Here is a 27746-nt window from a genome sequence, read left to right on the forward strand (position 1 = left end):
GTGAGTCCTATTTCTGTCCTGCAGATGTCACTGTTAGCCTCACAATTAAGTTTATCATTGCTTTCATACCCTTTTTACACTATCATGGAATTCAGTGCTGGCTCAGATATTTCATTTCACATTATCCTTCACAGGACATTTCCAGGAACTATTGTGTATGCATAACCAGGTCAGCGCAGTACAGCTCTGCCCGGCTCAGTAGTGTGGAAATAGTTAGAAAGTGACTTTCCTTCCTCGTCTCCGCTCCTTCACCTGTGTTGATCTGCTATGCGTGTTTTAGGAAGTTTATCTGCCTTGGTGTACCAGCGCTCACTCAGCCCTATCTCCCTGCCATGCGCTCTATGCATCCCTGAGAAAGGTAAATCCCTGTGTTTCAACGGAATCACTTTGTATCAAACAGAATGGGGGCCGATACTCTTTGTATACTATACCTGTATCAATATGGCATGGGCTATGTGTGTGTGTGCACGACACAATATACAAATAGACGCTGAGTGTACAAAACATTATGCAACTCAATATTAGGAAGGTGTTCTTAATTAATGTTTTGTGCACTCAATGTATATTTACATTTAAAAGAGTATATGGTGTGCACGTGTCTATGAGGAATGTGTATTGGGAGTGTATAATGTGTAAGTAATCAAATCAAATCAAATTGTATTTGTCACATACACATGGTTAGCAGATGTTAATGCGAGTGTAGCGAAATGCTTGTGCTTCTAGTTCCAACAATGCAGTAATAACCAACAAGTAATCTAACTAACAATTCCAAAACTACTGTCTTATACACAGTGTAAGGGGATAAAGAATATGTACATAAGGATATATGAATGAGTGATGGTACAGGGCAGCATAGGCAAGATACAGTAGATGGTATCGAGTACAGTATATACATATGAGATGAGTATGTAAACAAAGTGGCATAGTTAAAGTGGCTAGCGATACATGTATTACATAAGGATGCAGTCGATGATATAGAGTACAGTATATACGTATGCATATGAGATGAATAATGTAGGGTAAGTAACATTATATAAGGTAGCATTGTTTAAAGTGGCTAGTGATATATTTACATCATTTCCCATCAATTCCCATTATTAAAGTGGCTGGAGTTGAGTCAGTGTCAATGTCAGTGTGTTGGCAGCAGGCACTCAATGTTAGTGGTGGCTGTTTAACAGTCTGATGGCCTTGAGATAGAAGCTGTTTTTCAGTCTCTCGGTCCCAGCTTTGATGCACCTGTACTGACCTCGCCTTCTGGATGATAGCGGGGTGAACAGGCAGTGGCTCGGGTGGTTGATGTCCTTGATGATCTTTCTGACCTTCCTGTAACATCGGGTGGTGTAGGTGTCCTGGAGGGCAGGTAGTTTGCCCCCGGTGATGCGTTGTGCAGACCTCACTACCCTCTGGAGAGCCTTACGGTTGAGGGCAGAGCAGTTGCCGTACCAGGCGGTGATACAGCCCGCCAGGATGCTCTCGATTGTGCATCTGTAGAAGTTTGTGAGTGCTTTTGGTGACAAGCCGAATTTCTTCAGCCTCCTGAGGTTGAAGAGGCGCTGCTGCGCCTTCTTCACGATGCTGTCTGTGTGAGTGGACCAATTCAGTTTGTCTGTGATGTGTATGCCGAGGAACTTAAAACTTGCTACCCTCTCCACTACTGTTCCATCGATGTGGATAGGGGGTGTTCCCTCTGCTGTTTCCTGAAGTCCACAATCATCTCCTTAGTTTTGTTGACGTTGAGTGTGAGGTTATTTTCCTGACACCACACTCCGAGGGCCCTCACCTCCTCCCTGTAGGCCGTCTCGTCGTTGTTGGTAATCAAGCCTACCACTGTTGTGTCGTTCGCAAACTTGATGATTGAGTTGGAGGCGTGCGTGGCCACGCAGTCGTGGGTGAACAGGGAGTACAGGAGAGGGCTCAGAACGCACCCTTGTGGGGCCCCCGTGTTGAGGATCAGCGGGGAGGAGATGTTGTTGCCTACCCTCACCACCTGGGGGCGGCCCGTCAGGAAGTCCAGTACCCAGTTGCACAGGGCGGGGTCGAGACCCAGTGTCTCGAGCTTGATGACGAGCTTGGAGGGTACTATGGTGTTTAATGCCGAGCTGTAGTCGATGAGCAGCATTCTCACATAGGTATTCCTCTTGTCCAGATGGGTTAGGGCAGTGTGCAGTGTGGTTGAGATTGCATCGTCTGTGGACCTATTTGGGCGGTAAGCAAATTGGAGTGGGTCTAGGGTGTCAGGTAGGGTGGAGGTGATATGGTCCTTGACTAGTCTCTCAAAGCACTTCATGATGACGGAAGTGAGTGCTACGGGGCGGTAGTCGTTTAGCTCAGTTACCTTAGCTTTCTTGGGAACAGGAACAATGGTGGCCCTCTTGAAGCATGTGGGAACAGCAGACTGGTATAGGGATTGATTGAATATGTCCGTAAACACACCGGCCAGTTGGTCTGCGCATGCTCTGAGGGCGCGGCTGGGGATGCTGTCTGGGCCTGCAGCCTTGCGAGGGTTAACACGTTTAAATGTCTTACTCACCTCGGCTGCAGTGAAGGAGAGACCGCATGTTTTCGTTGCAGGTCGTGTCAGTGGCACTGTATTGTCCTCAAAGGATGCATGCGTGTTGTGCATGTACTTACACAGAGAGTTGGCATGGTTTAGTGGTGTCATGGGGAAATATCCTAACGATATTGTGGTGTTCCAGATCTGGTCGGAGAGCTGCAAAGTGTCAGCAACACCAGTACGGCAGCTGACCTCCTGAAACAGGGCGCAGGTGAGAGAAAGTTTGAGGGTCAAATACAGCTGCAATGCAGGCTTTTGCCAGTAGTGGCCGCTCAAGGTCCACGTAGAGAGATGGGTAAACAGAGTGGAATGCTAGCATGACTTAGTAAAATATACCCTATTTACATCAACGAACACTCACATTCTATCAATGCATTGAGCTCGGCAAGCTTATCTCAAGTTCGGTGGGGCCTTGTGTAGGTGTGACATGACCCATCTACATCTCGAAATACTGTTCATCCATCATTCCTAATCTCTGTCTCTCACTCTCCCTCCTTCCCACCATCCTCTCCCATCCTCCCCCTCTCTGTCTCCCTCCCTCCATCCAGCCTGTAACGTGCTCTACCTAAACTCTGTGGAGACAGAGTCACTAACGGGGCCTCAGGCTGTCTCCAAGGCGACCAGGTGCACTCTGACCCAGAGCCCTCAGCCCATGACCACCATGGTCCACTTCAAAGTGTCCACTCAGGGCATCACACTGACCGACAATCAAAGGAGGTGTGTTTTAAAACATTTTGCAACAGAACACTAAAATGAGCTTTTCTTATTGGACCATGGTGTACGTGTAGGCAGTCCCTCCTTGTTTGATTCTGTTTTCTTCCGTTTGGTGCCTAATGAATACAACCACTATGCAGACTCTTCTTCAGGAGACACTACCCCATCAACAGTGTGACCTTCAGCAGCGTGGATCCTCAGGACAAGAGGTGGGCCCAACGTCAGGCTAACGTTAGAGTAGCCTTAAGACAACGCATGGAGCAATGGGGTCTGATGCTCTGGCTTTAGGCCTATATGCAATCACTGCGACATAGACCTTGTGCACATGTGAATACCACCGAATGAAAGTTGAAATGTGACGTGTCGTGAGCAATGACTTATACGTGCTGTGTAGAGATGTTGACCTTGTATTTTGACAGGCTGAACACTACTTTGTTGTGGTTCAGGATTGGGTCAATTAATCTCTGTATTGTGCAACTACAGTATAGTATGCCTTTTTTTATTTAGAACAACAATCATGACAGTATGACTGCTCTTCTTTCTCAATGCATCTAAGACATGTTGTCTGTATGTCCCTGTCTGTCTGTCCCTGTCTGCTTCAGGTGGACTAATTCTGATAACAAGTCAAGCAAGTAAGTGCTTGTTTCTCTGCTTCTGACTGTGTGTGCATCATGGCAATTTATCATAGTGTTCTCATTTTATAAAATTATGACTCTTATCAAATAGATCCCTACATTGAATGAACCTGAAGAGAGCTACAGTGACTATAGTAATGTGATGCTCCAGAGTGTCCTGTCATATCTGTGCTTCTCATGAGAAGAGTGCATTGAAAAAACTGTTTTCTACCATCATAGATAAAAAAAACACATCCTATTCTCTTTCACCTCCTCTCATCCCGCTCTCTCTCTTCATCCCTCACTCCTGCAGGGTGTTTGGTTTCGTGGCCAGGCGGACTGGCAGCACATCGGAGAATGTGTGTCACCTGTTTGCCGAGATGGACCCAGAGCAGCCGGCTGTGGCCATCGTCAACTTCATCAACAAGGTCATGCTGGGGCCCCAGCAGCAGCAACGCAGATGAGTTAGGACTCCCAGGGGCCACAGAGAAAGGGCATAACTGGGTGTAAATCGGTGTGTGGAAGGAAATTGGTGGTTTGGGTATGTGTGTTTTTGCATGTTTGAAGACAGCTGTCAACTGGTGAGGAACCGGATTGGGCACAATCATGTCCATCAGGACGGTATATTACAAAGGTACAGAATAACTTTTGAGGTGATAGCTTTAAGCTTTTCCTCTACAATTGAGTGGATTAACACCACCTCTGCCAGGGGAGATTTTCCATTTCATTATTTTGTAACGTCAATTCAGTTACTGTTTGCCATCACCTTTCATTTAATCATGTTATTCATGACTATGAAGTATTTGTCATTTTAAATAGGAAAGCCTTGTAAAAGCCTGTACGGTGTCAATGACTACCCAGTTTGCACACATGCAGATATGGAAAATCACTTGTTTTGTTGGTCAGTATTATGTTACCCAATGTCTGTATAGTCAACCTCTTTGAAGAGAAAACAGTCCGGAAGGGGATTATACAGTAAATACACGTTGTGGACAAAACATTAAGAACACCTGCTCTTTCCATGACAGACTGACCAGGTGAATCCAGGTGAAAGCTACGACCCCTCATTGATGTCCGTTGTTAAATCTACTTCAATCAGTGTAGATGAAGTGGAGGAGACAGGTTAAAGAATTATTTTTAAGCATGGAGACAATTGAGACATGGATTGTGTATGTGTGCCATTCAGAGGATGAATGGGCAAGAAAAAAAATGTAAGTGCCTTTGAACAGGGTATGGTAGTAAGTGCCAGGCACACCGGTTTGTGTCAATAACTGCAACGTTGCTGGGTTTTTTCATGCTCAACAGTTTGTATCAACAATGGTCCACCACACAAAGGCCATCCAGCCAACTTGACACAACTGTGGGAAGCATTAGAGTCAACATGGGCCAGCATCCCTATGGAACGCTTTCAACACCTTGTAGAATCCATGACCTGACGAGTTGAGGCTGTTCTGAGGGAAAAGGGGGGGGTGCAACTTTATATTAGGAAGGAGTTCTTAATGTTTTATACACTGTGTGTATGTGTGTGTAATGGAATGTCAGAAATAGGAAGCGGATTGGGAGTCATTTTACTGCATTTATAGTTGCACTGAAAGGTCAGCATTTCCTGGGTCATGTTCATTAATAACCAAACAAACTGAAACAGGGAGGGACTACCTGGACTTGCTGTTGGAAAGGTTTTCCTTGCGTGTCCTAATGAACATGTCCATAGTCTTTGTTATGGTTTCTTTTTTTAATTCACACACAATATCCCAAATAATATTTTCCACACCTTAAAATAGCTTTTCTACATGATGTTTATGCATTATTAATGATTGTGCATTATGCAGTTTAGTGTAGCAATTAATAAATGTGAGCATGTAAGTGATATTGGTCTCGCATTGAGAATCAGGAAAGAATCCTTCCCCCGATAAACTTGTTTTTGATATGATATCAAACTATATTTCATATGCAAATTAAATCAACCTGCTAATGAACCATGCAGTCAACTGTAGCTTTAAAATAGTCCCAGCTCAACATGCTTCACAGAATGGGATACAGCAAGAAAAGGACCATAACTGAATAGTTGTATGATCTTATTTTTAATGTGTTATCTTGGAGAAAGAAGTCACTTACTGGAATCTGAGGACAACTATAATATCACATTAGAAAAAGTCATCCATCAACACTAAAGGGGTACAAATTCGTATTGTCTAATTGCCTAGGTATGCAAATCAGTTTCACTGAAGCCAAAGACAATAACCAAGCACTCATATTTTGTTTTGTATATGTATACTGCATTATTGAGACTTGGTTATTTTATACTCTTTTTGCTGTTTTGTTGTTATCGAGTGTTTTCTATGAAAAAAACATATTTTTCACATGACAGAAATAATATATTTTAAGTGTCTGAAAAAGTTTATAGGCCTACACATGGTGTAAGAAAAACATGTATCTTTTTTAACTGAAAATCTAGTAAATAAAATGGTTAAATTAATTATGTCTGCCTTTATTGCAATTCCCTCTGAAAAATTTGATATTTCCTTGGGATTTTATTAGATCCAGCAAAATAGGCCTGTGGTGGTAGACTATTTATGGGGATATCAAAGAATGGATGAGACCACAAATTCACATTCATCCATGATTTAAATCTGAGATATAACTACCATTAATTGTAATGTTAATAAGATGGGCAATTTATAAATTGTGTGACGAAGGATATTTTAAATCAAAAGGACGAGGTCCTACCGAGATTTGAACTCGGATCGCTGGATTCAAAGTCCAGAGTGCTAACCATTACACCATAGGACCGCTCTCGGCTTAAACCTCTACAACTAGTGCTGTTATACAGTCGTTGCTATTCTACCCCGTAAACAAATTGCTCGCTCGCTCGTGTTTTAGTAACGCTATTCAAGTTTGTAGTTGCAGCTTTAACAGCAGCAATTTACAACGTGGAATTGCAAAAAGATTACAAGCCTAAATGTGGGCAAAAGAAAAAGACATGGTTAGCTAGCAAACGAATTATCTAGTTGACCAGCTACTGAATAGAGCAGCAACAGTGGCTAGCTTTCCCCTCGTAGTTTTCTGCTAGTTATCTACGTACAGCTAGAAAATAACACCGATCTTATTAATTAATTCGTCCTCGATTCTATTTTCACAATTTTAATCGCTAGATGAGGGTTTCTCCTAGCAAACAAACGTCACCATCCAGCTAACGTCAGCATAGTTAGGCTATCTGTTAGCTAGCTAGCTACATTGAACCAAAAAGGCATTACGGTTCGTAAATGTTGAAGACGAATACTGGTTTCTGCTGGACATAATACGGCATACAACTAGGAAAGTTCAATTTGCGTAGCTAGCTGCGCTGCAAGTGTGTATGATGCATGTTCATGATGGTATTGCTTCCGGCCCTGGTTATGTTGCAGCTGACATATACAGCCCTTCTGAGTGGGATAGATGCCGCGTTCACGTTAAGGTCGTAACTATTTATTATTATTATTATTATTATTAACAACAAATCAATACAGGAAGTATAAATAATATACAAAGGACAATTGGGCTTGGGGCGGGGCTAGGGGGTAAAATATCACATTACACAAGGACTTTAAGGGACATACAGGCAGTTAACCCACTGTTCCCAGGCCGTCATTGAAAATAAGAATATGTTCTAAACTGACTTGCCTGGTTAAATAAAGGTAAAATAAAAATAAAATACATACACTTATAATTCTAACAGCTTTTTTGTTAGTAGAGCATTTCATTGTCTTAAAATTCAGTTCAATTTATTTTTGTAAGGTAAGAAAATGTGGTGTTTTGTTTGTAAAATTTACATTTGTGAATATGAAATTTGGCCAAAAGAATAATTAAATGAATTACATAAAAATGTTTCAGCGTATTTCTATTGTAAGTAAATAATCCAAGCAGTACATCTCTCCACAACAGTGTAAGATCTTCATAAATGTGTTCAATTATAAACCTACTGATGTCTTGCCACAGTTTTCTTACATGAATAGAATGCCAAAAAAGATGCAACACTGTTTCTGGGTGGTCATTACAAAAGGAACATTTTGAGTTTATGGTTTCCTTAAACTTCTTCATATTGTGGTTGGCAGGATAATATTTATGAATACTTTTAAAGGAAACTTCCTTAATTTTGTTAACAAGTAGGTATGTGTGTGGCAACATCCAAACTTTTTTCCAATAGATATTATCAATACATCCATTCCAATAAGGCATGACATAAGGTATAGATACAACATCCTGCTGAAACACGGTTCGTATCGCTCTGTTGTTGAATGGACCAAAAGAGAAACAAATCTTTCCTACTGATGAGTCAACAGGGTCAATAGAAGGTAGGCTCTGGGGGTCAGGTCTTTCCTACTGATGAGTCAACAGGGTCAATAGAAGGTAGGCTCTGGGGGTCAGGTCTTTCCTACTGATGAGTCAACAGGGTCAATAGAAGGTAGGCTCTGGGGGTCATATCTTTCCTACTGATGAGTCAACAGGGTCAATAGAAGGTAGGCTCTGGGGGTCAGGTCTTTCCTACTGATGAGTCAACAGGGTCAATAGAAGGTAGGCTCTGGGGGTCAGGTCTTTCCTACTGATGAGTCAACAGGGTCAATAGAAGGTAGGCTCTGGGGGTCAGGTCTTTCCTACTGATGAGTCAACAGGGTCAATAGAAGGTAGGCTCTGGGGGTCAGGTCTTTCCTACTGATGAGTCAACAGGGTCAATAGAAGGTAGGCTCTGGGGGTCAGGTCTTTCCTACTGATGAGTCAACAGGGTCAATAGAAGGTAGGCTCTGGGGGTCAGGTCTTTCCTACTGATGAGTCAACAGGGTCAATAGAAGGTAGGCTCTGGGGGTCAGGTCTTTCCTACTGATGAGTCAACAGGGTCAATAGAAGGTAGGCTCTGGGGGTCAGGTCTTTCCTACTGATGAGTCAACAGGGTCAATAGAAGGTAGGCTCTGGGGGTCAGGTCTTTCCTACTGATGAGTCAACAGGGTCAATAGAAGGTAGGCTCTGGGGGTCAGGTCTTGACACGTTCCTGAATAATAAAACAACACCTGAGGGAATGGCATCTAAAACAATTGCAAAATCTTTAGGTGTTACAGGGATCTTGTAAAGTGATAAGAATTCCTTATAATGTGGTAAAAGTCCCTCTGCATTTACCAGTTGACTCACAGGTTAGCCTAGTGGTTAGAGCGTTGGACTAGTAACCGAAAGGTTGCAAGTAAATCCCCGAGCTGACAAGGTACAAATCTGTCGTTCTGCCCCTGATCAGGCAGTTAACCCACTGTTCCTAGGCCGTCATTGAAAATAAGAATTTGTTCTTAAAACTGACTTGCCTAGTAAAATAAATAAATAAATAGGATATTATTTCAGGACCAATATTGTAAAAACAAAGAAGTATTTTTATACAATATATCCCGATTATTCCATATATAATATCAGTGTTGGAGAAAAATTATGCTTATAAATTAAGGACCATGACAAGAACCTGCCGATGAAAAGCAGAACGTTTCACTGGAACTTTGTCAATATTATAATTGCAAACCAACATGAAGTTGGCCACCAAAAGTAGAGAAGACATGATAAAGAAATAAAATTCCACATAGAAGTGGGTCTTCTTAGGAATTATTTTATCCAATTGATCTTAAAAGTATTATTTAAGGTAGTAAAGTCCACCAAGTGTTCATCACAACAGTTTTTCTAATCTAATGGGTACGGTTTCTCCACAGAAAGTTGAAAAGCATCTGGTCTATCTCCTTGCTTATTTTAAGATATAAAGATAGAGAGCCATATGTTAGTCTAGAGATACATTCAGCCTTGGTTATTAGGACTCTACCTTTTAAAGATAAGTTCCTCTGTAGCCATTGATTTAGCTTCTTCTGGGGTTTTTTAATAAGAGGGTTCAAATTTAGTAAGCCTCTTGACTTCTGATCCTTTGTAATGGTTATGCTTAAATATGGAAGTTCTTATTTTACTGGAATACCATAATATGAAGGTGTCACACAATCTTTGACAACTATGAGTTCACATGTATTAATGTTAAGATATAGACCAGACGTTTTGGAAAAGGATTGTATCACATTGATCGATATGGGAATTTGGTTAGCATCTTTCAGAAAAAGTGCCGTATCGTCAGCCAGCTGGCTTAGTCGTAACTAGGAAACTTGGAAATGTGCTAACTGGTTGTACTTATACACGTGCCGTGTTAAATTAAACACATGCCGCGCTAAACTAATCAGAAAGTCAAGGTGCAAGGGTAGGATGGGTCAAATTACTGTAATGCCATAGAATTTATACTGTACTGTCTTTGGTCATCCTCAACCTAAAAACTGGAAATGAAACTGGTTTGTTCAGCCATTCATTAATTCTGGTTTGTTCAGCCATTCATTAATTCTGGTTTGTTCAGCCATTCATTCATTCTGGTTTGTTCAGCCATTCATTAATTCTGATTTGTTCAGCCATTCATTAATTCTGGTTTGTTCAGCCATTCATTCATTCTGGTTTGTTCAGCCATTCATTCATTCTGGTTTGTTCAGCCATTCATAAATTAACGGTGAAAATAAGCTCTGAGGTTAACACAAAAAGTGACATTAGCTGATAAAACAAAATATATATTTCACCATTATTTAACCAGGTAGGCCAGTTGAGAACAAGTTCTCATTTACAACTGAGACCTGGCCAAGATAAAGCAAAGCAGTGTGACACGATCAACAACACAGAGTTACACATGGAATAAACAAACGTACAGTCAATAACACAATAGAAAAAGTCTATATACAGTGTGTGCAAATGGCGTGAGGAGGTAAGGCAATAAATAGGCCAATAGTGGAAGTAATTACAATTTAGCAAATTAACACTGGAGTGATAGATGTGCAGATGATGATGTGCAAGTAGAAATACTGGTGTGCAAAAGAGCAAATAAAGTGAATTAAACAATATGGGGATGAGGTAGGTAGTTGGATGGGCTATTTACAGATGGGTTGTGTACAGCTGCAGCGATCAGTAAACTGTACAGATAGCTGATGCTTAAATTTAATGAGGGAGATCTCCAACTTCAGCTATTTTTGCAATTCATTCCAGTCATTGGCAGCATAGAACTGGAAGGAAAGGCTACGGGTGGGTGTTGTTATGGTAACCAGTGAGCTTTCCAACCTGTGTTTTCCCCCGATTGTATTTGAAATATTGCAAAAGTTCTATTTTGTCTGCATGCTGCTTTTTCTCCTAGATTGTAGCGTGTTCCCGACTATAGGCTATTCCTTGTTATTGGGCTACAATCCACAGCTAGGCTATTAAAAAAAGATTAAGCTATTGATCCTCTGTGGGTGAATTATAATAATAATAATAATAATAATATATGCCATTTAGCAGACGCTTTTATCCAAAGCGACTTACAGTCATGTGTGCATACATTCCTTCTCATGGTGTAGTAGGCTATTCTGAATGATTTAATTTAATTCTGAACAGACATCAGTAATTCTATAATTTTGGCAAATGTATTTCAAATTATCAGGGGCGCTGCAGTCTATCAGAGCAGAGAGGGAGAGAGATCATAAAAAGTTAATCTCATTGTAGTTATGTAAGAGTTACTTGTGTGCTTCTAACACAGCCAAGACCAAGCTTTGGTCTCAAACATAGGTTACAATTTTGCGCAAACCATAAACCCGGGACCAAACCCGAATCAATTTATAGAATATTAGGCCAGGGCTGAAAATCTACTTTTTCACATAACCTGTTTTGTGGGGGCAGGGGAATTAATGAAAAGTCAACTCGAATAAACTTCAATCACTTTAAATAAAAAATGTACTTTGCGAAAAGTGAAAATGACTTTTCATGCCACGAGAGGTACCGGATAGGTTCCAGAACAAAATAGTCCAAAACTGAGAGGTGGAACAGGATCCGGCTCAAATTAAGGACTGGATATGCGACCAGAGGTCTCTTCACAGTCCCCAAGTCCAGAACAGACTATTGGAGGCACACATGACTACATAGAGCCACGGCTACATGGAACTCTATTAAAAATCAAGTAACTGATGCAAGCAGTAGAATTAGATTTAAAAAATGGATACAAATACACGTTATGGAACAGCGGGGACTGTGATGAGACACACACAGGTACAGACACATGCATACACACGGATGATAACATATGCACTATACACACAGTTTTGTTTTGTAGATATGTGGTAGTAGATTAGTGACCTGAGGGCACACATTTCATGTGTTGTAATATTTTATTAAATTGTATAACTGCCTTCATTTTCATGGAGCCCAGGAAGAGTAGCTGCTGCCTTGGCAGGAACTAATGGGGATCCATTGTACAAATACTTTTTACATCTATTATAGATGTATTATAGATCTATAAATATTCTTTACATCTTCAACATAGGAATCTTCAACATATGACTTCAACTTGAACCTCCCTCCTGAATCCTCCTCCCCCTCCCCCCCCCCTCCTCCCTCTCTGCAGATGACTTCGTCAACCATTTTGAAAAGAAGGTCGACGACATCCGATCCTCGTTTGCTAAGTCAAACGACACCGCTGGTTCTGCTCACACTGCCCTACCCGGTGCTCTGACCTCTTTCTCCCCTCTCTCTCCAGATGAAATCTCGCGTCTTGTGACGGCCGGCCGCCCAACAACCTGCCCGCTCGACCCTATCCCCTCCTCTCTTCTCCAGACTATTTCCGGAGACCTTCTCCCTTACCTCACCTCGCTCATCAACTCATCCCTGACCGCTGGCTACGTCCCTTCCGTCTTCAAGAGAGCGAGAGTTGCACCCCTTCTGAAAAAACCTATACTCGATCCCTCCGATGTCAACAACTACAGACCAGTATCCCTTCTTTCTTTTCTCTCCAAAACTCTTGAACGTGCCGTCCTTGGCCAGCTCTCCCGCTATCTCTCTCAGAATGACCTTCTTGATCCAAATCAGTCAGGTTTCAAGACTAGTCATTCAACTGAGACTGCTCTTCTCTGTATGACGGAGGCGCTCCGCACTGCTAAAGCTAACTCTCTCTCCTCTTCTCTCATCCTTCTAGACCTATTGGCTGCCTTCGATACTGTGAACCATCAGATCCTCCTCTCCACCCTCTCCGAGTTGGGCATCTCCGGCGCGGCCCACGCTTGGATTGCGTCCTACCTGACAGGTCGCTCCTACCAGGTGGCGTGGCGAGAATCTGTCTCCTCTCCACGCGCTCTCACCACTGGTGTCCCCCAGGGCTCTGTTCTAGGCCCTCTCCTATTCTCGCTATACACCAAGTCACTTGGCTCTGTCATAACCTCACATGGTCTCTCCTATCATTGCTATGCAGACGACACACAATTAATCTTCTCCTTTCCTCCTTCTGATGACCAGGTGGTGAATCGCATCTCTGCATGTCTGGCAGACATATCAGTGTGGATGACGGATCACCACCTCAAGCTGAACCTCGGCAAGACGGAGCTGCTCTTCCTCCCGGGGAAGGACTGCCCGTTCCATGATCTCGCCATCACGGTTGACAACTTCATTGTGTCCTCCTCCCAGAGCGCTAAGAACCTTGGCGTGATCCTGGACAACACCCTGTCGTTCTCAACTAACATCAAGGCGGTGGCCCGTTCCTGTAGGTTCATGCTCTACAACATCCGCAGAGTACGACCCTGCCTCACACAGGAAGCGGCGCAGGTCCTAATCCAGGCACTTGTCATCTCCCGTCTGGATTACTGCAACTCGCTGTTGGCTGGGCTCCCTGCCTGTGCCATTAAACCCCTACAACTCATCCAGAATGCCGCAGCCCGTCTGGTGTTCAACCTTCCCAAGTTCTCTCACGTCACCCCGCTCCTCCGCTCTCTCCACTGGCTTCCAGTTGAAGCTCGCATCCGCTACAAGACCATGGTGCTTGCTTACGGAGCTATGAGGGGAACGGCACCTCAGTACCTCCAGGCTCTGATCAGGCCCTACACCCAAACAAGGGCACTGCGTTCATCCACCTCTGGCCTGCTCGCCTCCCTACCACTGAGGAAGTACAGTTCCCGCTCAGCCCAGTCAAAACTGTTCGCTGCTCTGGCTCCCCAATGGTGGGACACACTCCCTCATGACGCCAGGACAGCGGAGTCAATCACCACCTTCCGGAGACACCTGAAACCCCACCTCTTTAAGGAATACCTAGGATAGGATAAAGTAATCCTTCTCACCCCCCTTAAAAGATTTAGATGCACTATTGTAAAGTGGCTGTTCCACTGGATGTCATAAGGTGAATGCACCAATTTGTAAGTCGCTCTGGATAAGAGCGTCTGCTAAATGACTTAAATGTAAATGTAAATATGAATCACTACAAACCCTCTTGTATGACCTCTTCTACATTAAATTAGGCCCAGCCTTTGGAACTTTGGTTTTCCTAGATACAGTGCCTTGCGAAAGTATTCGGCTCCCTTGAACTTTGCGACCTTTTGCCACATTTCAGGCTTCAAACATAAAGATATAAAACTGTATTTTTTTGTGAAGAATCAACAACAAGTGGGACACAATCATGAAGTGGAACGACATATACCCTTGTAGGTTAATAACTGATAACCGGAAACAGGTTGGAGGCCCTGGTAACAGCTTGAAGCTTTTTCTTGAGTGAACAGCTTGATGATAGACAGTCAATATTTAGGTCACCCAGAAAATATACAGTACCTTTCTGTTGATGTCACATACATTATCAAGCATTTCACACATATTATCCAGCTACTGACTGTTAACACTTGGTGATGGTCTACAGCAACTTCCCACATGAATAGGCTTTAGGTGAGGCAGGTGAACCTGTAGCCATATTACTTCAACAGCAATTGACATCATATCCTCTCTAAGCTTTACATGTGGTTTTGAATATGAACACCAACACCTCCCCCATAGGCATTCCTGTCTCTTCTGTAGATGTTAGAACCATATATTGCTACCACTGTATTATCAAATGAATTATTTAAGTGAGTTTCAGAGATAGCCAGTATATGTATGCTCTCTGTTTCTACGAAGTTATCTATTTCATTAAAACCTTGTTGCTTAGGCTACACATGTTAATGTGGGATATTTTTAATGTTTTTCTGAGTTTCTTTATTGTTTTGCTGGGAGGCTTATCAGAGGTAGACATTACAGTGATATTGATATTTGAGCTGATAGTGCAGGGTGACCTGCTCACAGTGGGCTTCCTAACAGTCTTCGTGCTAACAGTATACCTCAGGTTCATAGGCCCATGATTACTGCTGACAGTAGCTGTCGAATTGACAGAGGCATTAAGAGGAACATAAATTAGGTTGCTTACATTATGACTGACAACACTCCTGGGAAAATGTACATTTGCAGCAGCACTACAACAGCTCAGCAACACAATTATCAGAGCAGGGCTTGGGTCACTGATGAATAATTGTCTGAACGCGGCCTTGAAATGCGCAGACAGGGTCCAGGCATCAAGGTCATTTGGATGGACTCAGTCATTCCTGTCTAGAGCATCTTCTGTTTCCAAAAGGTGTCAAAGTTATGTATAAAAGTTATGCCAACATAGCTACGGTATTCTTTTTGCCAGATGTATAATGCCAGTAACCTGCTGAATTTTTTGCTGTTGTGGCCCAGCGAAGGCACAGCCCTGAAATAATCGGACACTTATTGGAGTCTTTCAGAGCTAAAATCAGTTCATTAAAATCCAGTTCTTTAACAACAGATGAGACTATTTAAGGCAATGGTCAACAACCTTTTTGTGAGTCAACATCACTTCCTGAGTCAAAATGCATCCAATTAAAAACAGTTCTTTAGCAATTGTGTCACAGTCTTCCTCTTCATCTGAAGAGGAGAGGCGAGAAGGATCAGAGGACCAAAATGCGGCATGGTATGTGTTCATAGTGAATTTTAATAAAGAGAACACTGAACACTGCAACACTATACAAAAGAGAAACAAAAACAATAAACCAATGATGACCATGACGCTACTAATGAGACCTGTGCTGACACAAGCCACTAACATAGACAATCACCCACAAACAAACAGTGCAAACCAGGCTACTAAGTATGATTCTCAGTCAGAGACAACTAATGACACCTGCCTCTGATTGAGAACCATACTAGGCCGAAACATAGAAATCCCCAAATCATAGAAAATCAAACATAGACTGCCCACCCAACTCACGCCCTGACCATACTAAATAAATACAAAACAAAGGAAATAAAGGTCAGAACGTGACAAATTGGCCCAATACATTATCACTGCACATTGGCTACACTTGAATTGCCCTACCAATGTTGTTATTCTCTGACCATTTTGAAATTGTATTTAAAAATGTTAGGTATATGATCACACTGATCATTTGTTTTATGACTTGTGAGGTGTTTTTTGTACAGTAATGTTTGGTGATCGACTAGGAAAACCCATCTGGTTATTTGTCTTGCGAGCAGTGGTGGAAAAAGTACTCAATTGTCATACCTTAATAGAAAATAACTCAAGTAAAAGTGAAAGTTACTCAGTGAAATACTGCTTGAATAAAAGTTATAAAGTATTTGGTTTGAAATATACTTAAGTATCAAATGTAAAAGTAAAAATAATTGTGTATAAGAAGTGTTTAGCTTTTTTTTGTATTTATTTCAGATAGTCAGGGGCTTACTCCAACACAATTTACAAACAAAAAGCATTTGTGTTTAAGTGAGTCTGCCAGATCAGAGGCAGAAGGGATGACCAGGGATGTTCTCTTGATAAGTGTATGAATTGGACAATTTTCCTGTCAAAATGTACTGAGTACTTTTCGGTGTCAGGGAAAATGTATGGGGTAAAAAGTACATTATTTTCTTTAGGAATGTGGTGAAGTAAAAGTAAAAGTTGCCAAAAATATAAATAGTAAAGTACAGATACCTCAAAAAACTACTTAAGTAGTACTTTAAAGTATTTTTACTTACTGTAAGTACTTTACACCACTGCTTGTGAGCATGGAGAGGCCAGAGTTTGCCTGGACTAGTAAATTGGGCTAAGGAACAGAAGTTGGGTATTGGAGAAAGGACATTAGTGCGTGTTGTCCAAACAATATAGTGGATCAAGGCACTGCAAGAGTCTGGTAAAAGGAAAGTTGTGGTAATGGACAGCTTGGAAGTGGGAGAAGAGCAGAGTGCAGAGGGAAGATGTGTGTTGAGGAAGAAGACCTGTGACTTGCTTTGCTCTCTGGTGAAGGGTACCTTTGAAAGGAGTGATTACTGGGGTGGCGGTTAAGTGTTGAGGTGGAGCAACTGAAATGGAAGATTCCCTGTGTCTGTAACTCCCACCGTTTGTGCTACACAGACCCGGTGGCAAGCATGAGGAAACTCAGAAGACACTGTCTGTCCTTTTGAGTTTTGAAGCAGAGTCTTTACCTGACAAAGTCATGTTAGGATATGTCAGTTATCCCGTGAGAGCTTTTGTGCCGAACCCACTAAGGTGTTTCAGATGCCAAGCTTATGGTCATGTTGCAATAGTGTGTAGGACAGAGATTCCCGAGATGTGAGAATTGTACGGGAGGTCATGGGCCAAATGAATGTGTAGTATTGGTGGGAGAAAACGGAGTCATGGGGTGCCCATGTTGCTGGGGATCAGAAGTGTCCAGTGTGAGAGAGACCAGTTGAGGTTGCCAATGTCAGAGTAGAATACAAGGTGTCATATGCTGAGGCAGTGAACAGAGTACAGCATGATGGGTCAAGGGATGGGTACATTGTGAATTTGTGCTTCAGTAAGGTTGGCTTCTTAGTATTCATTGCCATGCTTATCAACTGTAGAGCAGAAATGGAACGTAAATCACAGAAAATACAGTGGGGCAAAAAAGTATTTAGTCGGCCACCAATGGTGCAAGTTCTCCCACTTAAAAATATGAGAGAGGCCTGTAATTTTCTCTGCAGGTCATTCACTTAGTCCCCCTGTGTGGTTCTGGGATTTTTGCTCACCGTTCCTGTGATCATTTTGACCCCACGGGGTGAGATCTTGCATGGAGCCCCAGATCGAGGGAGATTATCAGTGGTCTTGTATGTCTTCCATTTCCTAATAATTGCTCCCAGTTGATTTCTTCAAACCAAGCTGCTTACCTATTGCATATTCAGTCTTCCCAGCCTGGTGCAGGTCTACAATTTTTCTTTCTGGTGTCCTTTGACACCAGACTGTTTGAGGTTGTGGACAGGTGACTTTTATACTGATAACAAGTTACAAACAGGTGCCATTAATACAGGTAACGAGTGGAGGACAGAGGAGCCTCTTAAAGAAGTTACAGGTCTGTGAGAGCCAGAAATCTTGCTTGTTTGTAGGTGACCAAATACTTATTTTCCACCATAATTTGCAAATAAATTCATTAAAAATCCTACAATGTGATTTTCTGGATTTTTTTTTTCATTTTGTCTGTCATAGTTGAAGTGTACCTATGATGAAAATTACAGGCCTCTCTCATCTTTTTAAGTGGGAGAACTTGCACAATTGGTGGCTGACTAAATACTTTTTTGCCCCACTGTATATGTTGTGATGGCAGCTGCAGAGAAGTACTTGGGTGTATGAGGTTTTACTGCAGAAGAGGTAAGAAGTGTTGGAGAAAGAGTCCAGCCCCTCCCAGGCAGTCAGCCACTTGTATTATCAGTTAGGGTTAAATTAATGGAATGTTTTTATTGTTATGGAATAGAGGGTGTTAGGGGAAATGTACGGAGTAGAAAGTACATAATTTTCTTTAGGAATGTAGTGGAGTAAAAAAAAGTTGTCAAAAACATAAATAGTAATGTAAAGTGCAAATGCCCCAAAAAAACACTCAAGTAGTACTTTCAACTATTTTTACTTTACACCACTGTATTTTTGTGGCACAGTTGGTAGAGCATGGCGCTTGTAACGCCAGGGTAGTGGGTTCGATTCCCGGGACCACCCATACGTAGAATGTATGCACACATGACTGTAAGTCGCTTTGGATAAAAGCGTCTGCTAAATGGCATATATTATTATTATTATTACAAAATGTAACATGGTCCTGTGTTGGTAGATTATGGCACTTGCAACGCCAGGGTTGTGGGTTTGATTCCCACGGTGGACCAGTATGAATAAATATGAAAATATATGAACTCACTACTGTTAAGTTGCTCTGGATAAGAGCGTCTGCTAAATGACTCAAATGTAAATGTGATCTCCCGCACAGTAGGTGGCGGCATGCACAAACAAAATGTGTAAGGGCCATAATGTCAAAGAAGAAGAAGCAGTTTCGCCCCCTGCAGGAAACAAAAAATGAGGGTGAGTGGTTTTTGTTTGAAGTGTCATTCGGGAAGAGTTTGGGGGATATCTATATTTGTATCGGCTAAAAGTTGTACATACGATACAATGTAACCGACGTTCTACAACTACAAGATAGCAACTCTGAACGGAAACTGCATCAATACTGAGATTTGAAAGCACGTCTGACTAAACAAAACTGAAGTATACTGCTTCCTTCAGAGGCCATTACAGAATATCGCCAAAGGGTGGGATTTCTTAAAGAAAATCGCTTCCAATAAGATGATTTATCCTGTGTCATCTTCAGGGATCCCATACTCTTGTAGAGTAGCCACATCTTCTGTATAGACGGTCTGAAGGAATTATGGAGACAAAAAGGCATCTCGGGAATGTCCCGTTTGCAGTAGAAGATCCTCAAAGGTAGAACCTTCTTAACCTGGTTTTAAAGAAGTTGTGTGTGGGCTTCTCAGATGAGAGGGTCTGAGGTGGTCGGCATGGCGAGAAACTCTAACCTTTCTGTTGGTATGATAAACAGCCAGTGTGTTTGGTGTGCCATACTTTTAAAAAACATCAACATGCAAACCACAAGTTCTGTCCCATCAATGAAGATGCACAGAATTATAAAGTAGGGGAAGCTACTCTGAAAATATACTGTAGTTTACCAAAGCTAACAATTACCTAACACTGGAAAAAGTTAAGCTACATTGAATGCTAAATAAAGTAATGTTTGAAAAAGTATTTCACTACTTCGTGAAATATGTAAATGTCATAGACTAAATTGCAAGAACAGATCACTGGAGTCAGATATTAGTTAGCCTAATATCAGTTTGTGACAAAACAAGCAAGTGTAGAAAATCATTGTACCATCATTCTAAGCCGCTGTGAAATATATTTTCAATAATTAACATTAAGGGTTAATGAACAAGAGGTTACGCGTTCTATGCAAAATAATGAACAACGTGAAAATAATGAACACGACGCGCTAGCGGAGTGTAACTAACCTTCCACGGAGTTGCATTATTTCCCAGAGAACGGAGTTGCATTATTTCCCAGAGAACGGAGTTGCATTATTTCCCAGAGAACGGAGTTGCATTATTTCCCAGAGAACGGAGTTGCATTATTTCCCAGAGAAAGAGTTGCATTACAGAGGAGTTGCATTATTTCCCAGAGAACAGAGTTGCATTATTTCCCAGAGAACAGAGTTGCATTATTTCCCAGAGTTGCATTATTTCCCAGAGAACCGAGTTGCATTATTTCCCAGAGAACGGAGTTGCATTATTTCCCAGAGAACAGAGTTGCATTATTTCCCAGAGAACAGAGTTGCATTATTTCCCAGAGAACAGAGTTGCATTATTTCCCAGAGAACAGAGTTGCATTATTTCCCAGAGAACAGAGTTGCATTATTTCCAGAGAACAGAGTTGCATTATTTCCCAGAGAACAGAGTTGCATTATTTCCCAGAGAACAGAGTTGCATTATTTCCCAGAGAACGGAGTTGCATTATTTCCCAGAGAACGGAGTTGCATTATTTCCCAGAGAACGGAGTTGCATTATTTCCCAGAGAACGGAGTTGCATTATTTCCCAGAGAACGGAGTTGCATTATTTCCCAGAGAACGGAGTTGCATTATTTCCCAGAGAACGGAGTTGCATTATTTCCCAGAGAACGGAGTTGCATTATTTCCCAGAGAACGGAGTTGCATTATTTCCCAGAGAACGAGTTGCATTATCCCAGAGAACCATGGCTGTAATTTAACACATTCAACGTCCAGCATTATTTGAAGTAGCATTATTTAGAAAGTTTACAGAGAGATATCCCTTTCATACCAGTAATTTACATTGCCTTGATAAACAAACAGACAAACAAAGAAACAGACTCGCTAGTTTAGTTAACCAAACCATCAGTCCCAGCTTGCTGTTATGAAAGCAATTTGACGTTTGCTTTCAAAAGCAGCTCAAACATATAACATGTAAGAAGGAACTATTGTTAATGAATTATACCGTTTAAATATGCACGCTCTATACTGCCAATCAGAAACAAGTATTCAACAATGCCATGGTATAACCAAAAATATAAGTATTTTCAGTGTCTGAAGCTGGTGTACAAAACCGAAAGTAAAAGACGCAAAAACGAAACTTACGGCTAGCCACCGCACGCACCTGAGGGTATTTGTCCCCCATAATCATATCGCAATCAGGTTTTACCAGTTGAATGTAGACACAAATTTGATAGTTTTTTAATTAAAATTTCTCTGAAATATTGTCAAATCAAAATAAAATGTTATTAGTCACATGCACCAAATACAACAGCCTTACAGTGAAATGATTACTTACAGCCCCAAACCAACAATGCAGTTTTAAAAAATACGGATAAGAATAAGAAATCAAATCAAATCAAATCAAATTTATTTATATAGCCCTTCGTACATCAGCTGATATCTCAAAGTGCTGTACAGAAACCCAGCCTAAAACCCCAAACAGCAAACAATGCAGGTGTAAAAGCACGGTGGCTAGGAAAAACTCCCTAGAAAGGCCAAAACCTAGGAAGAAACCTAGAGAGGAACCGGGCTATGTGGGGTGGCCAGTCCTCTTCTGGCTGTGCCGGGTAGAGATTATAACAGAACATGACCAAGATGTTCAAATGTTCATAAATGACCAGCATGGTCGAATAATAATAAGGCAGAACAGAAATAAAAGTACAAATTAATTAAAGAGCATATTGTATTAAAATATGCACATGTGGTGATATCAGATTAAATATGCACATGTGGTGATATCAGATTAAATATGCACGTACAGTATTTGCATTTGAGCAAATCCCTGGCTATTAAAAGAACGGTCTGGTGGTTTCGCGCAAAATATTAAAAGGGCTCTGTACACAGGAGAACTGACCGTTCTGTTTTACTTTGGACCCAGATGTTTGACGACAGACTCAAGTTTGCGTTTTGAGCTTTTCTGGTGTCGAATGTGTTTTTCAATTTTCAATCCTTCTTTTAGGACCGGACTTGTCCAGAACAGATTGTGGATGAATACTGTTTTCAGCTTTCAATCTGTAAAATACTAAATACATATGTCAAATTGTTTAAAAAAAAATCTGATTTAAAATAAATTGGGCAAGTCTGGAGAATATATGAAAGGATAAATAAACAAAATTTGACATTTTAATGTTTACTTTTTGAACATACTAATATTAATGGGCCAAAATACCAACAAATCTCAGAATTGATAGGTAGATGCAAAAATGTAATTTCAGCCAGAACGAGACGGATAGAAATAGCACACATAGAACAGAGCTACTGCTACTTAGACTTGCTTTCAATGAGGATGACAGATGTATACAGTGTTTCACACACAGTGTTTCAAGTGAGAGAATAAGACGGGTCTGATGTCGAAAAAGAAAGGAAATTCTTGCCTACTTCTATTACATTTTAGCAAAAAAAAGTAGTGTCGTTCTTTAGTAGTTAGATACACCACTAAGTAATGAACTACTGAAAACACTGCCAAGATTTGAATTTAGTTAATCTACCACGAAGCTACTGCAAAACGTAATTCAATTTACTAGTTGAATTACCTGTAGTTCAATACATTTATGACTACAACCTCAATCTGCTGAGGTTTGGACATTTTATACCAGCATATTTATATAAAGTAATAAAAACCCAAATAGACTTTCTTCAAAGTAGTGTCCATTTTTCATTCCAGGCGGAACTCACAACTCCATTGAAGCCCTGTACCATCATTCTAAGCTGCTGTGACTAACCTGTGATGAAACATAAATTAAGGTGAGTTTGCTGAATAATGCTGTTCAATACAACTGCTCAGAAGTGAGTTTGTGTACTGAATGTAAGAATGGTAGTTATATTCAAGTACATTTGACATATTTCTCTCACGGCCTCCAGCTACAGGCCCAGGACACAGAGGCAGATTGAGAAGGAGTTTGAGAAGCTTCACCAGTTACTTTGAGAGGACAAAGGCAGCCAGACTAGCTACTCTGAAGAAGGAAGAGAAGAACAGTGAGATGATTGAGGAGATGAGCGGAGGGATATCATCACTTTCAGACAAAGAGCCGTAGAGAAGGAGCTGAAAGCAGAAGATGTCTCATTCCTGCATGTAAGAACCAATAACTTGTTGATATTATTTGAGATACATTTATTGATGAACTAATTTGATATCATGTATTGCACTGTTTACATGTATTATTCATTTGGTATTTTGTTCTTCTGCAGAACTATAAGGCCACAGTGAAAAGGTAAGTGATCTGCCTCTTGTCTCTCTTCTCTGTGGTTCTTAACAAAGTTATGCCAACCCCACAGTACAACTGATGGTGCACACTGCCGAATCCAGAGAAGGTTTCAGAACCACTGATCCATGTGGCCAAGCATCTTGGCAACCTGCATAGATCATGTGTGAAGATACAGGAAATTGTTAGAGGTTTTTCAATATAGTGAGTATGATTATGTTACAATGAACACATTTATTTACTAACTTAAGTGAATACATAATGCCCCTTTTTTTAAAGTATGCAATTGTGAGACGCTGCTTGGTCCTGGACTAAGACGAAAAAGGTGTTGCGTGAAAGCGCCCTCTAGAGTCTAGGCCTGAATCAATTACATATAATGCAGTGCTTCAATTACTGAAAAATCCATGTTTAAAAAAGTATTTAGATCACAGGTGGCACTTTAATTGGGGAGGACAGGCTCGTGGTAATGGTTGGAACGGAATGAGTGGGATTTTATCAAAGACATCAAACACATGGCTTCCTTTTGTTTGATGCCATTCCATTCGCTTCGTTCTAGTCATTATTGTGAGCCATCCTTCTCTCAGCAGCATCCATTGATCTAGATATAGTGATTTAAGAATATTGGAATGTATTTGGAAACAGGAAAGTCTTTGACAACACTTTCAAAAACCTGTTGGTAGAGTTTTACAAGTAGACATTCCAATACTTCAAATAGGGTAGTTGTTTTGAGCTATGTTTTTGAAAAAACTCCCAATACATAAATCATGTATTTGAACCCAGGTCTTGACAGTCTACTTCCTGTCTAGCTTCTGTGACTCTGAACCCCAAGACTGCTCACCCAAGTCTTATCCTGTCTGAGGATTTGACCAGCGTGAGATTCGGTGTGGCTCAAAAGCTTCCTGACATCACAGAGAGGTTTGATCATGCATTTGTCCTGGATTTTGAGGGCTTTAACTCAGGGACACACTTCTGGGATGTTGAGGTTGGGGAAAACGCATGGGCTCTGGGTGTGATCACAGAATCTGTACAGCGTATACGCAGTGGATTATAATTCTGAAGGTGAATAGTCAGCAGAATCCCCACCAAAGCCAACCATTCCCCTCACAGTGAGACAGACACCCCGGAGGATCAGAGTGAAACTGGACTGGGACAGAGGAGAGCTGTCATTCTCTGATCCTATGAATAAAACACAACTACACACAATCACACAAACTTTTAATGAGACAGTCTTTCCTTGCTTTTGTAACTTCTCTAAAGATTGTGCCATGACAATGGAAAAATAGTTAGAGCTGATAGTTTCTTACTATACAATGTTGAATCAACCACCGAGCTACTGCTTGAAAACAAGTTAAGATATTATAGTGACTTGATCAAACGTAACATTCAAAAACACCTAGTACTCTGCCCTATACCTTAAAGACATAGTCACTTTAATTATGCTTACCTACTGTTTTACCCACTTCATATGTATATACTGTATTCTAGTTAAGGCTCATCCTATATAACTACTGCTGTACACACCTTTTCTATTCATATACTGACTATACATACCATTATTTTTATATATATATGTATTCCGGACTCTGATATTGCAAAAATTTTTGGGGGGCGGGATTTGTGTTTATTGTAAGGTATTACTGCACTGTTGGAGCTAGAAACATAAGCATTTCGCCACATCTGCGATAACATCTGCAAAATATGTGTATGCCACCAATAACATTTGATTTGATTTAGTCTAAGCTTAGTGGAGTATAAACCTGTTATTTATTTTTCGTAGATATGTTTGATTTGTTAATCATTAGCTCTTATTGTCTTAAGAATACAGTTATGTACATGACTGCTGATCAATTACATATAAATACAAAGCCATACTGTAACTGTCATTCCTTATTCTATGATTAAAGCAAATACATGCTATTGTTTTTTGTTTCTATCTGTAAGTGTGGAACAGCTTACATGTAGCACAGTAAAAGCTGATCATGTCTTCCCATAATGTTACACCAAACTACTATCCTAACCCACTGGTAATCCCATTATTTCATCTGCTCACACTAGTATAGAATACTTTTTGACAGCTGGAACAAGCACAGAAAGTTTCTTCAGAAATGCCCATAAAATGTCAATTGTATGTAGTTATGGCCTGTAGAGGGGGTTAGAGTCACAGCCCAGGGTCAGGCAATGGTCACCAATAACGCTCAACCAGCGAGGGATATTCAGGAAATAAAGAATATTTGGCTGAACCTAACTGCATTGAATTCAAGGACTTTCCACTGGAGGATTTTCTATTTCCAAACATAGTGTGTGTTCATGTTTGTTTGTGTGACTGGTGATAGGTCATCAAAATACTTTATATGTGACTTACTTTTTATGACAGTGAATTCATGCCAGCTGTCCTGGGTAAAGTCCCTCACACTGTAGCATTCAGCTTGCATCAGAATAATTTTGTACGCCCAATTTTTCAGTTTTTGATTTGTTAAAAAAGTTTGAAATATCCAATGAATGTCGTTCCACTTCATGATTGTGTCACACTTGTTGTTGATTCTTCACAAAAAATACAGTTTTATATCTTTATGTTTGAAGCCTGAAATGTGGCAAAAGGTCGCAAAGTTCAAGGGGGCCGAATACTTTCGCAAGGCACTGTATCTCATTATTACATCATAGAGGAGGAGCTGAAACCAGAATATATCTCATTATTACTTCATAGAGGAGCTGAAACGAGAATATATCTCATTATTACATCATAGAGGAGGAGCTGAAACCAGAATATATCTCATTATTACATCATAGAGGAGGAGCTGAAACCAGAATATATCTCATTATTACATCATAGAGGAGCTGAAACCAGAATATATCTCATTATTACATCATAGAGGAGCTGAAACCACAATATACCACATTATTACATCATAGAGGAGGAGCTGAAACCACACTATATCTCATTACATCATAGAGGGGGAGCTGAAACCACATATCTCATTATAACATCAGAGGAAGAGCTGAAACCACATATCTCATTATTACATCATAGAGGGGGAGCTGAAACCACAATATATCTCATTATAACATCATAGAGGAAGAGCTGAAACCACAATATATCTCATTACATCATAGAGGAGGAGCTGCAACCACAATATATCTCATTATTACATAATAGAGGAGGAGCTGAAACCACAATATATCTCATTACTACAGGTAAGAACCAACAGCTCTGACAACAAGACATTATTTGAGATAAATTTACTGATGAACTGATTTCACCTCATGTGATTTAGTATTGGTCTTCAGTTAAAAGGCCACAGTGAAAAGGTAAGCGTCTGGTCTCCCTCTCTTCTTGCTGGTTCTTAACCTAGGGTGCTAAGATTATTCTTAACCCAACCCCAAAGTAGAACTGACCCCTGAATATTCTTCCAGCGCACACTGTCGGATCCAGAAGGTTTCAGGAGCACTGATCCATGTGGCCACGCACCTTGACAACCTGCACATATTTTGTGGGAAGATGCAGGAAATTGGTTAAATGTTTGCTGATTAAGCAAGCAGCATACCACCCTTCATACCACTGCTAGCTTGCTTCTGAGGCTAAGCAGGGTTGATCCTGGTCGGTCCCTAGATGGGAGACCAGATGCTGCTGGAAGTGGTGTTGGAGGGCCAGAAGGAGGCACTCTTTCCTCAGGTATAAAAAAATATCCCAATGCCACTGCTGTCCAAAAAAACATTGCTACATGTATGAAGTTTGCAAAAGTGCACCTGGATGTTCCACAGTGCTACTGGTAAAATAATGGAACTACAGTTGAGTTGTTTGGAAGGAACACACAACACTATGTGTGGAGAAAAAAAGGCACACCAACATCAAAACTTCATCCCAACTGTAAAGTATGGTGGATGGAGCATCATGGTTTGGGGCTGCTTTGCTGCCTCAGGGCCTGAACAGCTTGAAATAATTGATGTAAAAATGAATTCCCAAGTATATCAAGACATTTTGCAGGAGAATGTAAGGCTATCTGTCTGCAAATTGAAGCTCAACAGAAGTTGGGTGATGCAACAGGACAATGACCCAAAACACTGAAGTAAATCAACAATAGAATGTCTTCAACAGAAAACAATACGCCTTCTGGATTGGCCCAGTCAGAGTCCTGAGTCCAGCATTAAAAAATGAAAAGCTGAAATTAGTCAATAAGTAATCAACCCCTTTATTATCTCAAGCCTAAATAAGTTCAGGAGTAAAAATGTGTTTAACTAGTCACATAATAAGTTGTATGGACTCACTCTGTGTACAATAATAGTGTCTAATATGATTTTTGAATGACTACCTCATCTCTGAACCCCACACATACAATTATCTTTAAGGTCCCTCAGTCGACCAAGCCGACAGAGATGGCCACCTCGCTTCGCGTTCCTAGGAAACTATGCAGTTTTTTGTTTTTTTTACGTGTTATTTCTTACATT

At 40.9% G+C, this 27746-nt stretch overlaps 1 protein-coding gene, 1 long non-coding RNA gene and 1 other non-coding gene across 11 annotated transcripts in view; 2 read left to right on the forward strand and 1 right to left on the reverse strand.

Annotated features, from left to right (window-relative positions):
- Positions 1–7711, forward strand: part of LOC118400572 (tensin-2-like) — a 69084-nt gene extending 61373 nt beyond the window's left edge. For 5 of the 6 annotated variants that reach the window (XM_052473937.1, XM_052473939.1, XM_052473938.1 and 2 more), the window contains 6 exons: positions 281–358; positions 2697–2765; positions 3103–3271; positions 3409–3477; positions 3871–3900; positions 4196–7711. In XM_052473937.1, the coding sequence (XP_052329897.1) occupies positions 281–358; positions 2697–2765; positions 3103–3271; positions 3409–3477; positions 3871–3900; positions 4196–4346 (566 nt within the window). In that variant the 3' untranslated portion in view covers positions 4347–7711. The remainder of the gene's footprint in view (positions 1–280; positions 359–2696; positions 2766–3102; positions 3272–3408; positions 3478–3870; positions 3901–4195) is intronic. The other variant, XM_052473941.1, reaches the window with a different exon arrangement.
- trnaq-uug (transfer RNA glutamine (anticodon UUG)) lies at positions 6601–6672 on the reverse strand. Its single transcript has one exon. It is a non-coding gene; the product is annotated as a tRNA-Gln (tRNA).
- An 11300-nt stretch (positions 7712–19011) lies between the features above and the next one.
- On the forward strand, positions 19012–25220 carry LOC118400573 (uncharacterized). 4 transcript variants are annotated; one of them, XR_004829043.2, is made up of 5 exons: positions 19012–19087; positions 22766–22845; positions 22963–23173; positions 23290–23507; positions 24084–25220. It is a non-coding gene; the product is annotated as an uncharacterized LOC118400573 (long non-coding RNA). The 4 variants fall into 4 exon arrangements; XR_004829042.2 differs by adding an exon at positions 19374–19486 and having other exon boundaries at positions 19058–19087; positions 23290–25220; XR_004829040.2 differs by having other exon boundaries at positions 23290–25220.
- Positions 25221–27746: the final 2526 nt, after the last annotated feature.

The sequence above is a fragment of the Oncorhynchus keta genome, chromosome 21, assembly GCF_023373465.1.
Source record: "Oncorhynchus keta strain PuntledgeMale-10-30-2019 chromosome 21, Oket_V2, whole genome shotgun sequence".
NCBI lineage: Eukaryota > Metazoa > Chordata > Actinopteri > Salmoniformes > Salmonidae > Oncorhynchus > Oncorhynchus keta.